The 17,499-nt window shown below is 38.9% G+C and overlaps 1 protein-coding gene across 1 annotated transcript in view; it reads left to right on the forward strand.

Annotated features, from left to right (window-relative positions):
- Positions 1-800: 800 nt before the first annotated feature.
- HINT1 (histidine triad nucleotide binding protein 1) overlaps positions 801-17,499 on the forward strand; it is a 31,039-nt gene continuing 14,340 nt past the window's right edge. Inside the window, exons 1-2 of the mRNA XM_070104229.1 lie at positions 801-960; positions 7,215-7,319. Coding sequence (XP_069960330.1) covers positions 853-960; positions 7,215-7,319 — 213 coding nt within the window. The 5' untranslated portion in view covers positions 801-852. The remainder of the gene's footprint in view (positions 961-7,214; positions 7,320-17,499) is intronic.

Raw genomic sequence — 17,499 nt, forward strand, 5'->3', positions numbered from 1 at the left:
AACAAGGGATAGTGAGCCAGCATCAACAAGGGATAGTGAGGCAGTACCAACAAGGGATAGTGAGGCAGTATTAACAAGGGATAGTGAGCCAGTATTAACAAGGGATAATGAGGCAGTATTAACAAGGGATAGTGAGCAAGTATTAACAAGGGATAGTGAGCCAGTATTAACAAGGGATAGTGAGGCAGTATTAACAAGGGATAGTGAGGCAGTATTAACAAGGGATAGTGAGCCAGTATTAACAACGGATAGTGAGCCAGTATTAACAAGGGATAGTGAGCCAATATTAACAAGGGATAGTGAGCCAGTATTAACAAGGGATAGTGAGCCAATATTAACAAGGGATAGTGAGCCAGTATTAACAAGGGATAGTGAGCCAGTACCAAGAAGGGATAGTGAGCCAGTACCAACAAGGGATAGTGAGGCAGTATTAACAAGGGATAGTGAGGCAGTATTAACAAGGGATAGTGAGCCAGTATTAACAAGGGATAGTGAGCCAGTATTAACAAGGGATAGTGAGCCAGTATTAACAAGGGATAGTGAGGCAGTATTAACAAGGGATAGTGAGCCAGTATTAACAAGGGATAGTGAGCCAGTATTAACAAGGGATAGTGAGCCAGTATTAACAAGGGATAGTGAGCCAGTATTAACAAGGGATAGTGAGCCAGTATTAACAAGGGATAGTGAGCCAGTATTAACAAGGGATAGTGAGCCAGTACCAACAAGGGATAGTGAGCCAGTACCAACAAGGGATAGTGAGCCAGTACGAACAAGGGATAGTGAGCCAGCATCAACAAGGGATAGTGAGCCAGTAAGGTTGAACTGGTCACTGTGATAAAGAAGGGACATAAGATGGACGAGGTTGAGGCTGCACACTCTGCTGCTCCTGCAGGAGACAATATCTTCGCCAGGATCCTGCGGGAGGAGATCCCCACCAAGTTTATCTACCAGGACGACCAGGTGGGTGACCACACCTGTCTTAACTACCTACACTGGTCGTAGTTGTGGTGGAATGTGGCAGTAATGGCGCTCTCACCCGGCGACTATATTGATCCTAGTGGCGCATTATACAGCATTATGGTGCTTTATGGTACATTATGGTGCTTTATGGTACATTATGGTGCTTTATGGTACATTATGGTGCTTTATGGTACATTATGGTGCTTTATGGTACATTATGGTGCTTTATGGTACATTATGGTGCTTTATGGTACATTATGGTTCATTCTGGTACATTATTGCATGTTATGGTGTATTATGGCACATTATGGCACATTGACACATGGCACATGGCACATTATGGCACTATGGCACTTTATGGCACATTATGGCACTTTATGGCACATGGCACTATGACATTTTATGGCACTATGGCACATGGCACATGACACTTTATGGCACATGGCACTTTATGGCACATTATGGCACTTTATGGCACATGGCACTTTATGGCACATTATGGCACATGACACTTTATGGCACATTATGGCACATGGCACATTATGGCACTTTATGGCACATGGCACTTTATGGTATATGGCACATTATGGCACTTTATGGCACATTATGGCACATGGCACTTTATGGCACATGGCACATTATGGCACTTTATGGTACATGGCACATTATGGCACAGGGCACATTATGGCACAGGGCACATTATGGCACATGGCACATTATGACACTTTATGGTACATGGCACATGGCACTTTATGGCACATTATGGCACATGGCACATTATGGCACTTTATGGCACATGGCACATTATGGCACTTTATGGTACATGGCACATTATGGCACTTTATGGCACATGGCACATTATGGCACTTTATGGCACATGGCACATTATGGCACTTTATGGCACATGGCACATTATGTAATTAAGGTTGTATTCTATTTTAATTTATTAACAATTTGAGCAGACATACAGAGGTACAAACAGGTAAGAGCAGCATGACAAAGTCACTTAAGGTTGTGTTCTAATAAGTCTATAATTAAGGTTGTGTTCTAATAAGTATATAATTAAGGTTGTGTTCTAATAAGTATATAATTAAGGTTGTGTTCTAATAAGTATATAATTAAGGTTGTGTTCTAATAAGTCTATAATTAAGGTTGTGTTCTAATAAGTATATAATTAAGGTTGTGTTCTAATAAGTATATAATTAAGGTTGTGTTCTAATAAGTATATAATTAAGGTTGTGTTCTAATAAGTCTATAATTAAGGTTGTGTTCTAATAAGTATATAATTAAGGTTGTGTTCTAATAAGTATATAATTAAGGTTGTGTTCTAATAAGTATATAATTAAGGTTGTGTTCTAATAAGTATATAATTAAGGTTGTGTTCTAATAAGTATATAATTAAGGTTGTGTTCTAATAAGTCTATAATTAAGGTTGTGTTCTAATAAGTATATAATTAAGGTTGTGTTCTAATAAGTATATAATTAAGGTTGTGTTCTAATAAGTATATAATTAAGGTTGTGTTCTAATAAGTATATAATTAAGGTTGTGTTCTAATAAGTATATAATTAAGGTTGTGTTCTAATAAGTCTATAATTAAGGTTGTGTTCTAATAAGTATATAATTAAGGTTGTGTTCTAATAAGTATATAATTAAGGTTGTGTTCTAATAAGTATATAATTAAGGTTGTGTTCTAATAAGTATATAATTAAGGTTGTGTTCTAATAAGTATATAATTAAGGTTGTGTTCTAATAAGTATATAATTAAGGTTGTGTTCTAATAAGTATATAATTAAGGTTGTGTTCTAATAAGTATATAATTAAGGTTGTGTTCTAATAAGTATATAATCGTTCACATGTTTGTGGTCCAGAGAATTATTTATCATATTAACATATATTTAATAATTAATCATATTAACATATATTTAATAATTATTTATCATATTAACATATATTTAATAATTAATCATATTAACATATATTTAATAATTAATCATATTAACATATATTTAATAATTAATCATATTAACATATATTTAATAATTAATCATATTAACATATATTTAATAATTAATCATATTAACCCTTTGAGGGTCGACAGGCCCTCTCCGAAACTCGTTCTCAGGGTCGGCCAAATTTCAAAAAAAAAAAAATTATTTTTTCTTATGAAAAAATAGAGTATTTTTTTCTAAACATTATAGGCTAAACAAAAAAATTTTAGCGTCAATACTTACCGAGATATGGAGGTGTGAAATTTCCCAAAATTGAACAGCATATGGTAACATCGCCGACTGCCGTCACCCGGTATTTTTCTATTTACTTTTTTATGTACTATTTTCAATTTTTTTTCAATTTTTCTTTTTCTGAGTAACTTTTATGGCCTCTGAGGCCAACATGATCAGTATTTTGTAAGTTATTTCTTTTTCAATACTACACAATAAGGGCGTAAACACTGTTGTCATTATTTTGTTTACAGAAAATATTTACACAAACAAACAATATGAAATGTTGTTTATTACTATTTTTCTATATTTTATATACACATATACAGTCACAGGACATGTTTCTAGAAGTTCTGCAGCCTGTGGAAGTCTTTGAAACATGGTGTCATGCACAGTGGAGTTTTGCACTCCTCACACATAAAACGAGTGTCTCTGCGTTGTCGTGGGCGTTTTTTTGTATGTGAACAGACGTAACACCTCTTCTGAGCCTTTTTCTTCAAAGCAGTAGCAGGCAGTTTTACCAGGAAGTGATCACCATGCTTCAGACGAGCAGGTAGTTGTTGATAATTTGGTGGGCGGTCAATTGCAGGTGCATTTCCTTGGTACTTGAATACTATTTGTCTGATGACAGACAAACAGAATTCGCCGTACTGTGGTTTGTTTCTGGTGCTCATCTTATACATATTATAAGCATTGAGCATGGAAATGTCCAGAAGATGGAAAAACAGTTTGATGTACCACTTATAACTCTTGCGAACACAATCAGCAAACCCAATCTGCATGTCACATTTGTCCACTGAACGCATGTTGAAGGTGTAATCAATCACAGCTGCAGGTTTTAGAATGGGTTCATTTCTCTCTCTATGCTGCCTGCCACTGTCTGCCATTTCATTAGGGTGAATTGATGACAACAGTGTGACATCTCGTTTGTCATGCCACCGAAATGCCATGATGTCATTGGCAGCAAACGCCTGCACCTCACCTCTGCGAGTGCCAGCATCAAACCTGGGCATATGTTTTCGATTTGCACGCACTGTGCCACACACATCTGTCATGTTCACTCGCAAAAAATCACTGAGTGAGGGGCTTGTGTACCAGTTATCTGTATATAATATATGCCCCTTACCAAGGTATGGTTCTATCATTGTTCGAACCACATCACCTGAGATGCCCAATAACTTCCTGGTATTTTGCAATGTATAACTTCCAGTGTACACAATAATATCCAATACCAGACCACTGTAACAATCACAAAGCACAAACAACTTTATACCAAAGCGTTTCCTCTTGCTTGGTATGTACTGCTTGAAAGAGAGTCTTCCTTTGAACAGAATCAAAGACTCGTCAATTACAAGCTTCCTGAAGGGATAAAAATGAGTACTGAATTTCTGTTTCAGATACACAAACACATTCCTAATCTTATATAACCTGTCAGTTCTGTCAGGCCTGGTTTTATCTGAGAAGTGAAGCATACGTAACATTAGCACAAATCGATTCACTGGCATTATATCACTGAAACCTGGTGTTGCAATCAGGGGGTCTGTTGACCAGTATGATTTCACTTTGTGCTTATACACATGTGGCATAAGCATTATTGTGGCAAAGAAAAGATACAGCTCAGCCACAGTTGCCTCCTTCCATTGGTGTAGACGTGATTTTGGTGAAAGTATTGTGTTTGCCATGGTGTACTCGTAGTATGTGTTGCTTTCCATGACAATACTTTTCATCAGTGGTTCGTCAAAGAATAACTCGAAACATTCCAGTTCAGTGGCATTGTTCCCAAGTGTACAAGATGGCCGTATTCCACTTTGGCTGCCATCAAACTGGTGGGGATTTGGAACAAAATTGACAGCTTCCTGCCAATCCCAGGTGCGGTCTGCTGGTGGGTACTGGACAATGACAGGTGGTTGTGGTTGTGGAGGTTGTGGTTGTGGAGGTTGTGGTTGTGGAGGCTGGTGTGGTGGGGGAGTGGGGGATGGTGGCCTTTGTTCTAGATCAGCTGAGGCAGCGGCGTGGGTGGCAGCGTGGGTGGCAGTATGGCCCACTGCTGGTGCCTCACCGCCGGCACCACTACCACCACGCACATTTTCCATCCCAATTGCAACAGTATCTTCGTCATTTTCACTGTCTGTTCCTGTTGTACAGCCACGGGATGTACTCCGAGATACACTCCTTCCCCTTGGAATAGCATATGGCACACTTCCAGAGCGCATATATCGTCGTATATACTGACGCTTCACTGGGGAATATTGCACTTCACTATCACTACTGGAACTAGTTTGAAGAGCTTGTAGTTCATATTCACTATCACTATCATCACCCATGCTCTCATCTGAGTCTGGGATTTGGGAAAATAGAAGTTTCCTCTTGGGTTCTGGAACAACTGAACGTGAACACGAGGGCCCAGCACCAGAGGTGGAAGGCTGATGGTCGTCTGGGTTTTCTTCACTATTACCGATATTATGGTCATTAGTTTCGGTCAAAACCTCACTAAAACCACGAAACTCATCTTCACTGGCACTTCCATCACTATTAGAACTGTCACTGGGGAACAAAAGTGTCCCAATTCGCCGAGGAGTGAGGAGCTTCTTACCGCGAGGCATGGTGGACATTGTTTACTAAGAGGGCATTCCCTCAATGCACCACTGGGTCCCAGATTTTTTTTCTACCGCGCACACTGACCACGCAGACCCATTCTCTCACACCTAGGCCTATCAGCCTTTTCGCGCGAGATTTGAGGCCGCTAGAATTTATGCGTACTAGTACGTCAAAAACCCCTACGCGTAAGACGTACTAGTACGACGAAAACCCTCAAAGGGTTAACATATATTTAATAATTAATCATATTAACATATATTTAATAATTAATCATATTAACATATATTTAATAATTATTTATCATATTAATATATATTTAATAATTATCATATTAACATACATTTAATAATTATCATATTAACATTTAATAATTATTTAACATATTAACATATTTATCATATTTAATGGGTATAACATTGTACTTTATTAATGTTACTGTAATAATATCTTGATAAAGGGTCCCGGAGCTGGAGCACTCAGCTCACACACTGGTGTGGGTGGCATCCTGGGTGTTAGTGGACTGGTGTGGGTCACATCCTGGGTGTTAGTGGACTGGTGTGGGTCACATCCTGGGTGTTAGTGGACTGGTGTGGGTCACATCCTGGGTGTTAGTGGACTGGTGTGGGTCACATCCTGGGTGTTAGTGGACTGGTGTGGGTCACATCCTGGGTGTTAGGCACAAAAATCTCCATGACATTCTCTGTGGCTAAATCTCTTCAGAAATTCAGTGTACATAAAAGAACCCAAAATCTGGAACACTTCCAGAAATCTCCAGAACCTGTGTCTCGGCCACCATCCTCAAATCTACTATTAAAAAACGCCTCTCTCTAACATACCCCAACATCATCTAAATATTCTCATCCATATCCATATTCTGAGACCAGGCCATGAGGCCTGGTCTCAGACCAAGCCATGAGGCCTGGTCTCAGACCAAGCCGCGGGGGCACTGACCCCTGGAACCTTCTCCCGGTAATCTGTAATCCTTACAAAAATTGAAACATTGAATGTATTCAGATATTAATATGCTGTGTCTAAGCAGATCTACGTTCACATGTGTAGCGCTACAAAAGTAGATCTACGTTTTTTTACATATTTTCAAATATAACAAAAAAAAAAAATGTTGATCAAAGTTTTTTTTACACATTTTCAAATGTACAAAAACAAAAAGATCTACTTTTTTTACATAGGTTCAAATGTTGAAAAAACGTATATATACGTTTGGACCGTTTATGGGTTAATTAGTGTGTATGTATTAGTTTGCCAGAAATGTTCAAAGATGTTAGTAGCTTTCTTTGTACGTAATATATAAATGTAAACACACATTGTAACTTTAGCAATGAAATAAAATTTGATTTGATTTATTTTCATTATACGGATCATTGATGAGTATCCGTTACACTTTAGTTCTCCATCTCGCTGTATGTTTATACTTGCAGTGTGTAGCGTTCCACGATGTAGCACCACAAGCACCAGTACACTTCTTGGTGATCCCTCGCAAGCCCATAGCAATGTTGTCGGATGCTGAAGATGCTGACGAACAGGTAACGTTTCCCACACCTTATGAGTTACAGGACAGACACACCTTGTGAGTTATAGGACACACCTTATGAGTTACAGGACAGACACACCTTGTGAGTTATAGGACACACCTTATGAGTTACAGGACAGACACACCTTGTGAGTTATAGGACACACCTTATGAGTTACAGGACAGACACACCTTGTGAGTTATAGGGCACACCTTATGAGTTACAGGACAGACACACCTTGTGAGTTATAGGACACACCTTATGAGTTACAGGACGGACACACCTTGTGAGTTATAGGACACACATGCTTTAGTACACAAATAACGAGTACAGATGAGAAAGAAGCTGATGATGAGGTTTTGGTCTGACCTGAACCATAGACAAGCTACACTAACACATGAACATGAGGGAGCTAGTATAGTGTAATTCGTCAATGGTCCAGGTCTGACCGAATTGTTGTCATAACCTTTCTCCTATGTACAGGTTATTTGTGTTTTCCAGTCACGGTATTGTGCCTTTTTGTTGTTTATACCTCACTAATATGGTGGGTTAGGTTTCAGACCAATACTGTAAAGCGAATATCACGTTAACCCTTTTGGGGTTACTCCCAGTCTTCTACACCATGAGCTCAGCTCACTCAGATAAGCTGTGAGCATAAATTTGGGTCTAGATATAAGAGAATGGGTCTATGTGGTAGGCGTGCATCATATAAAAAAAGTGCCGCAGCACGCAGTGCAAAACGGGAAAAAACTGCGACGGTTTTTGGTTTAAAACGGCAAATTTTAGGTGTATTTTCCCATGGTTTTTATTGTTGTATTCTTGGTTTCTAGGTCTCATTTGATAGAATGGAAGATAAATTCCAGAAAAAGAGATGAAATTGATTGGTTTTAGGACTGAAAGGAGCTTGAAATTGAGCTTTATTTTTGCTGATATTCCATAGTACACAAATTACGTCATTCGTCCAGTACGCAATTGGTCAGTCTGATGCATGTCCACAGATGCATTGACATTATTTATACAATTACTACAGTAATGCAGTAGTCTGCATAATAGTATTTTTTTTTATTTTTTGTGTAAATAAACACTCAAAATGGACAACAAACATAATATACGAGGGATGTGAAGATGTAACTAATAAACAGAGGAAATGCTGTTCTAGTGCCAGGAATGTTTACATTGTTTATTCTGGACCCTATTTTTAAGTTGGCAGTTTTTTAATTTTGAGCGAAATTGGCCAAATTACCGATTTCTGATCACTTATTGGGTAGTTGAAATAGGTAAATGGGCAAGGTCTTGTACTCAGTAGAATTGAAGGAATACAGTGGTACCCTGAGTTTTGGCCATAATTCATTCCAGACGGCTGTTCGAGTGCTGTTACTGAAAGAATTTGTTCCCATAAGGAATAATGTAAATTAGACTAGCCCATTTGAGACCCCAAAAAATACATTTACAAAAGTACTTACAATAACACACTTACATAATTGTTTGAGTTAGGAGATGGCCAAAACTCAGGATACCATTGTACTAGCAAAATAGCCATGAGTTTGGTTGACTGGAACGGTGGAATTGGCCAAAAATAGGGCTCAAAGTGGGCAAAATAGTAATGATCAGCTTGTGTGTGCATTACCACTGAAGATAATAAACATGAATATATTTGGAAAATGCTGTATTAGTGAAGCGCTGTATTAGTGAAGCGCTGTATTAGTGAAGCGCTGTATTAGTGAAGCACTGTATTAGTGAAGCGCTGTATTAGTGAAGCGCTGTATTAGTGAAGCGCTGTATTAGTGAAGCGCTGTATTAGTGAAGCGCTGTATTAGTGAAGCGCTGTATTAGTGAAGCGCTGTATTAGTGAAGCGCTGTATTAGTGAAGCGCTGTATTAGTGAAGCGCTGTATTAGTGAAGCGCTGTATTAGTGAAGCGCTGTATTAGTGAAGCGCTGTATTAGCGTGGTATACCTGCACTAGGAAAGACTTCCGCAGTTGCGTGGTAGTCCTCATATTTGGAAATTAATTTAAGGTGCAACTTCACCCATCGTAGGTTGAAAATATCGTAAGTCAGTTATGAATGTGATATGATAAATAACTGTTATCACTGAATAGGTAAATAAATAATTACTGTAACTAACTAAATGCCATTATTGAAAAGTAAATAAATGAATACAAGTTTATCCCGTCAATAAATGTACAGTACTGTACAGTACAAATCTGCGTTACTTGCACCATCGTGAAGTCAAAATATTGTAAGTCACACCATGGTAAAGCAAGGAGCACCTGTGTACACGTTGTCATGCAGCTTATACTTCCATGTGTAAGTTTGGTGACTGAAGCTTGATCATACTTAATCTGCTGTTATATAAGAACATAAGAACATAAGAATGGAGGAACACTGCAGAAGGCCTACTGGCCCATACAAGGCAGGTCCTTATCAAAATGACCTCTACCCAAAGCTACCCAAGAATTAACTCCCATACCCAATGACACTAATCAAACCTAGCCCCTCCCACTCATATATTTGTCCAATCTCTTCTTAAAGCTACCCAAGGTCCTAGCCTCTTATCACCCCACTGGGAAGATTGTTCCACGCATCCACAACTCTGTTAGAAAACCAGTACTTACCTATGTCCTTTCTAAATCTAAATTTATCCAACTTAAATCCATTATTTCTGGTTCTTACCTAGTTCGACACCCTCAATACCTTATTAATTTCTCCTTTGTTTATGCCCGTCATCCACTTATACACCTCAATGATATCTCCTCTCATTCTACGTCTCTCCAGAGAGTGAAGATTTAAGGCTTTAAGTCTATCTTCATACGGGAGATTCCTTACACAGTAAATCATTTTAGTCATTCTTCTCTGTATGTTCTCCAATGAGTAATCTGTTTGCCTTGTTGCGCACACTTAGGCACTGCTGCCTTGGCTTTAGGTTTCTGCTTACCATGACTCCCAAGTCCTTTTCACACTCTGTATGATGAAGCTCTACTTCACCTAGTTTATAGCTTCGAGGGTTATTTTCATTACCAAGGACCAGTACCTTACACTTATCCACATTGAACTTCATCTGCCATTTTTCAGACCAAGACATTAATTTGTCTAAATCCTCCTGCAGTTCATTGCTATCCTCCTCAAAATGAATCATACGGCCTATCTTTGTATCATCAGCAAACTTGCTCATGTCACTCGTAATCCCTTCATCAAGGTCATTAATGTAAATTATGAACAAGAGAGGGCCTAAAACTGATCCTTGTGGAACGCCACTAGTAACTAAGCCCCATTCTGATTTGAACCCATTAATGGAAACTCTCTGCTTTCTATTGGTAAGCCATGCCTCTATCCATGCTAGAACTTTACCTCCTATACCATGAGCTGCCACTTTTCTTAAGAGTCTCTTGTGAGGTACTCTGTCGAAGGCTTTACTAAAATCCAAATAAACAATATCATATTCTTTATCACTGTCTACTGCCTCAAATGTTCTATTGAAGAACGTCAGTAAGTTTGTCAGGCAGGAATGACCTCTCGTAAACCCATGCTGAGATTCATTTGTCAAGTTATGATCTTCAAGGTGACTTCTAATAATGTCAGCTATAATTGATTCTAGTAATTTGCCAACTATAGATGTCAGGCTTATTGGACGGTAATTTGAAGGAGTGGACTTATCCTCTTATTTGAATATAGGAGCCACATTGGCCATCTTCCACAACTCTGGCACAACACCAGTAAGGATGGACGCATTGAACACACTCGTTAATGGCTGACTAAGTTCCATCTTGCATTCCTTAAGTACTCTTGAAAATAACTCATCGGGTCCCGGGGACTTATTTTGCTTCAGTTTGTCTATCTGTTTGATAACCATGTCCCTCGTGACAGTAATATTAGTCAATTTGAATTTGTCAGGAACTGAATAATTGTTAATTTCTGGAATCTCATTTACATCTTCCTGTGTAAAAACTGACAAAAAATAGTCATTAAATAAGGAACACATTTCCAGTTCGTTATCCATCAGCTGTCCATTCCCAATTTTCAGAGGTCCTACTTTTTCCTTCACCTTTGTCCTATACACTTGAAAGAACCCCTTTGGATTGGTCTTTGATTCATTAGCAACTCTAATTTCATAGTCACGTTTAGCCTTTCTAATCCCCTTTTTTACTTCTCTTTTAAGCTGAACATATTGGTCAGTAAGGTTAACCTCTCCCCTTCTGATGTGCCTATATATTCCCCTTTTCTCCCCTAATATAGGAGATGATCCTTTATAAACCAGATGTTCCTGCTGTTATATAGAAGGTGATCCTTTATAAACCTGATGTTCCTGCTGTTATATAGAAGGTGATCCTTTATAAACCTGATGTTCCTGCTGTTATATAGGAGATCCTTTATAAACCTGATCCTGCTGTTGTATAGGAGGTGATCCTTTATAAACCAGATGTTCCTGCTGTTATATAGAAGGTGATCCTTTATAAACCTGATGTTCCTGCTGTTGTATAAGAGGTGATCCTTTATAAACCTGATGTTCCTGCTGTTATATAGGAGGTGATCCTTTATAAACCAGATGTTCCTGCTGTTGTATAGGAGGTGATCCTTTATAAACCTGATGTTCCTGCTGTTGTATAAGAGGTGATCCTTTATAAACCTGATGTTCCTGCTGTTATATAAGAGGTGATCCTTTATAAACCAGATGTTCCTGCTGTTGTATAGGAGGTGATCCTTTATAAACCAGATGTTCCTGCTGTTATATAGAAGGTGATCCTTTACAAACCAGATGTTCCTGCTGTTATATAGGAGATCCTTTATAAGCCAGATGTTCCTGCTGTTAAATAGGTGGTGATCCTTTATAAACCAGATGTTCCTGCTGTTATATAGGAGATCCTTTATAAACCTGATCCTGCTGTTATATAGGAGGTGATCCTTTATAAACTTAGTAAGTAAGTAAGTAAGTAAGTTTATTCAGGTATACACAAATACAGTTACATAGAATTATCATACATAGCAGCATATGTGTAGAGAACCTAGGATAACCCAAAAAAGTCAGACAGAGTGACTTATTTCCATTGGGGTCCTTTTACCTTATTATTATAATAGAAAGGTTATAATATTTTCTTATTATTCTACAATGAAGATAACATCTTATTATCATACTAAAAAGACTATCTACTACACGAGGGTCATTAAGACTATCTACAATACGAGGGTCATTAAGACTATCTACTACACGAGGGTCATTAAGACTATCTACTACACGAGGGTCATTAAGACTATCTACAATACGAGGATCATTAAGACTATCTACAATACGAGGGTCATTAAGACTATCTACTACACGAGGGTCATTAAGACTATCTACAATATGAGGGTCATTACTAGGAATAAGGTAAAATTTACATGTATGTTAGCTAAAAAATAGAAAATCATTCCCCTCCCTTTCTGTAGCTACATTCATCAGACACCTTTTGGCAGTCTTCTTGAACTGGTTCATGCTATGACTGGCTTTGACATGTGCGGGTAGTCTGTTCCATTCATTTATTGCTGTACAATAAAAGGTGTTTGACGCCTGGCCAGTGACTGTGGCTACTACAAAGTTGTGCTCTCTCCCCCTAGTACTATGATTGTTCTCTCCCCCTAGTACTATGATTGTTCTCTCCCCCTAGTACTATGATTGTTGTCTCCCCCTAGTACTATGATTGTTCTCTCCCCCTAGTACTATGATTGTTCTCTCCCCCTAGTACTATGATTGTTCTCTCCCCCTAGTACTATGATTGCTTTGGTTCCCAACCTTGACAAAACTGACAGCAAGATATTCTGGACATTGTTTGTGAGCAATTTTATAAACATGATTTAGCTTCAGTTGTTTTACTCTGTCTTCAACATTCAGCATATCCAACTGCTGTAATTCATCCTGGCCTACATGTTCTCTTTGTCCCAGCCCCAGGATGAATCTTAGGATTTTGTTCTGGGTGATTTGCAGTCTATCTTTCAGTTTTTTTGTCAAGGCAGAGTACCAAGAAGAGCAAGCGTAATCCATATGGCATTGTATAAGGGCTAGACATAGGGTCCTGCGAGCCTCAGTAGGTAGACACTGTGCTTGTCTATACAGGAACTTCAGTCTGGCATTCGCTTTCTTTACTACACTGTTCCCTATCAATTCTCCTGACATGCATGGGTCAAAGGGGATTCCCAGATATTTTACTGATGAAACCAAAGTGATGGGCTCCCCATTACACTGAACATTAAAATTATTTACCCTTCTCAGTTTATGTTTCGTTCCAAAGAGAATGGCTTCAGTTTTCCCTAGGTGTAATGATAGTTTGTTGTCTACTAACCATTTGCTGCAGGACTCCAGTTCCAGTGTTAAAACATTAGCAATATCTTGTGGGTCTTTACCTGTCACTAACAGAGCTCTGTCATCTGCATACAGTAGGAGTTTGCACTTGACACTGATAGGCATATCATTGACATAACATAAGAATAATAAGGGACCCAGAATACTACCTTGGGGAACTCCACATGTTATCGGCAGGGGTTCTGATTCAGTTTTGTTGATTTTGACTATTTGTCTCCTGTTGCTAAGGTAGGACTTAAACCAGTCTACAGAACCTATACCGATAGCTTGAAGTTTCTTACATAATATATTGTGGTTGACAGTATCGAAGGCCTTTTGCAGGTCTAAGGTTACCATACCTATGAGGTTCCCCTTTGACATTTCAGTTCTCAGGTAATCCATCAGATTAATAAGGGAGGTGTCAGTTGAGTAGGAACTTCTAAAGCCCGATTGATAGCTATGGAGAATGCTCTTGTCACTAAGGTACTTAACTACTTGAGAATACACCGCCCTCTCTAGAATTTTAGATATTATACTGAGTATACTAACAGGCCTATAGTTGCTTACATCAGACCTACTATTTTTCTTGAAGATAGTAACTCTGGCCTCCTTGAACCCCTCCGGTACGGTATTAGTGGTGATTGATAGATTTATTTTGTGAGCAATAGGGATTGACAGTTCAGAAGCACCATCTTTTAGGAACTTAGACGGGATGTTATCAGGGCCTGTGCTCTTAGTTGGGTTTAACCTGCTTAGTTCTTTTTGAATAAAGTCATGAGATACACTTACTAGTTGACAACTGTTTGGGGTTACCCCTTTATTGGTATAGTATGTTTGAAACTTATCAGAGTCTGTGTTAGAGGTATTTGATGCAGCTGGTAGTTTACTTACTAGTGTTGATGCAACAGATGTGTAGTAGGAATTAAAGCAATTTGCCACCTTAGATGTTTCGTGGCATACCTCATTATCGATAGTGAGTACTATGTTAGACCTATCTACTGGCTTATGGCTATACCCCAACTGTTTTAGTTGTTGCCAGAGCTTTCTGGGGTTATGCTTATACTCTTCAATTTTTAAGCAATAGTGCTTTGCCTTTGCTCCTTTTATAAGTCTCTGTACTCTGTTCCTCACCTTTGGAATTCATTTAGTGCTGCAATATCCTGTCTGTTTGCTTTAAATCTTTTTATCAGCTGGTCTCTGAATTTCATATTATCTAATATCTCAGTAGTCATCCAGGGTTCAGTTCTTCGTTTAATCCTAACCTCTTTAACTGGTGCAATATTATCAAGGATGGTAGTGAACGTTGTTTTGAATTTTTCCCAGGCATCATTTACGTCCGTGCAACTTGTTATCTCTGTCCAGTCACAATTGTGTAGCCTATTTACCAGTGTTTCTTTACTGTAGTTTCTAGTTGACCTCATTTTTATTGTCCTGTGTAGGCCTATCCTATCCCTAGTGATTTTCCTGTTGCAGTAAATGATGAAATGATCACTAAGACCTGTGGTAATGACGCCTGACTGACTGATGTTCTCAGAGCGGTTACAAAGTATGTGGTCAATTAGGGTGGCTGAGAACTGTGTGATCCGGGTTGGTGTATTAATTAGTTGAGTGTAGCTATTTAATCCTAGAATTTGCTTATACCTTTTGCATAGCCCGTTATTTTGCTGCTGAAAACAGATATTGAAGTCGCCCAGTATTATTGTCTCGCAATTGTTTTCAACTCCAGACAAGACTGGAAAAGTCTTCTAAGAACTGGTCCTGGGTAGGAGGCCAGTAACTAGTTCCTACTAAGATGGGTTTGGTCTTGGGAAGCAGCACTTCAAACCGTAGAATCTCCAGTTTATTGTTATTTAAATCAGGTCTTGGGTTGTAAGCTAAGTCATTTCTAATGTAGGCACATACTCCACCACCCTTTCTGTTCCTATCTAAGCGTTTTATATTGTAACCTTCTATTTTGACCTCGTCGTCAGTCACCGTATCATCCAACCAAGATTCAGAGATGGTTATAACTGCCGCCCTAATTTTGTTAGCTAGAATCCTAATCTCTGCCAATTTAGGAAGAAGTGATCTTGCATTGACATGAATAAAGTGAAGGCCTGTTTTCATAAAACAATCATAATCATCAATATATGGCAATGGGTCATTTGTATTAAAATTAGGTAAATCAATGTCATCACTGCTAAAGGGTAACTGTGCCAAAGTGCATTTGTTACACACAAAATGAATTCTGGCACCGTTGCTATAATTGTACATACATCCATCATGCACCCACCCCTTACACATTTTACATAAGGTGCCTTTTCTGTTTTTCATGCGTACTTTAGTACAGTGTATGCACCTGTTTGGTAGTGTTTGGGATAATAATTGCTGTATTGTCTCACATTGACCTATGTATGCATTACATATGGAGTTAAGGTTATCATTCCCAGCTACTAGACCGTCATTATCGCCGTCATTTATCTGTCTGTTTTGCCTCTGCACAATAGTTTGAGGTCCTGGATTAATTTGGATATCACCACTTAAGAGCACTACAATAAGAGCTGTGTGCCACTGTTTTTGTTTGGGTATGCGGTGTTGCCATACCTTGCGACGATAGTGATATTTACTTTTCTGGTAGGATGGCAACTGTTGGGCTTTTACTGTCCAGGGCGCTGTTACTCCATTCACCTTTTCCAGCCCCCATGACTGATTTCTTTCTTCATGGAATTGAAGAAGAAAGATAAATATAATTATGGCAGCCTGTACCCCCCTAATGCCTGCCATTTTCACTCTTCGCTCTTTTACTCATATACAATAATATTTATTTCTCTTTTACAGTCCCTAGTACACATAGTATCTGCTTTAGCAATCACCACTGAATTACTAGTAAAATTTCCTCTTCAAAACCCTCTTCACTGCTCACTTTTCCCTTAACTTCACAAACCCCTTACAGTTAACCCCTTATTACACACTCCCCTTCCCATCTCACTTCACAGTCTGGCTTCCCCAATTAACTTCTAACTCCTTTCCATTCTGGTGGACCAGAAAGGTTTAATCCATGGTTTTATCCTTCCAGATCCCCCTCAATTCCATTTATCAGGGGTTGTGTGGTGATGTTGACTCCTGACCTGTTCTGCTGTCTCAGCCATTTTTAAAACACTGAAGGGAGTAACGCCACCTACAACCTGACTTTCCTTGAGTTTATAGATATATTTGGCGTTTTCTGCTATGATTCTCTCACTGTACACTGGTCAGCTGAATATAGGTCAGCTACTAAAACATTAACCTTGACTGTTTAACTATTCACTTCTTTCCCACGACTGGCACTGAGGGATAACCGACCTATAACCTTGGAGTTTTGTACTGTTGATTTGACGATGTCTCCTGTGTTTCCCTCTCATTAGCACTGGTACAGGTGATATGATGGTGGTACAGATATGATGCTACTGTCAACAGATGAACGTCAGTAAAGATGAGAATTTCACTTCGCTAGTTGTACGTCTGCCAGTAGCTGCTGTTTGGATACCAGTCAGCCATGTTTAAAGGCTCAATTCTTTCCCTCGTTTGGCACTGAAGAAGAAAGTCCTACAGACCTGTCATTTCCTTGGAGATTTAGTTGATCAGGTTTTCTGCCATGTTGTCTTCCCGTTGAACACTGGTGCAGTTGATATGGAGGTCAGTTATTTCATTGTAGTGGAAAACGTCTCATGTCTGGTTCACGTCTGGCAGCAGGTCTGGTACTTGAATGCTGGTCCCTCTTTTGTCATATTTAGTCCATTTCGTTGTCGTCACCATCAGTTTTTATGTCACTATAGGTTACGTGCATGTTGTTGCAGCAGTACTTGCAAATTTGGCCATCACTGGAGTTTGGATAGGCCCAGGGGGCGGCAAGATATAGGAGCA

The sequence above is a fragment of the Cherax quadricarinatus genome, chromosome 89 (genome assembly GCF_038502225.1).
Source record: "Cherax quadricarinatus isolate ZL_2023a chromosome 89, ASM3850222v1, whole genome shotgun sequence".
NCBI classification, from domain to species: domain Eukaryota; kingdom Metazoa; phylum Arthropoda; class Malacostraca; order Decapoda; family Parastacidae; genus Cherax; species Cherax quadricarinatus.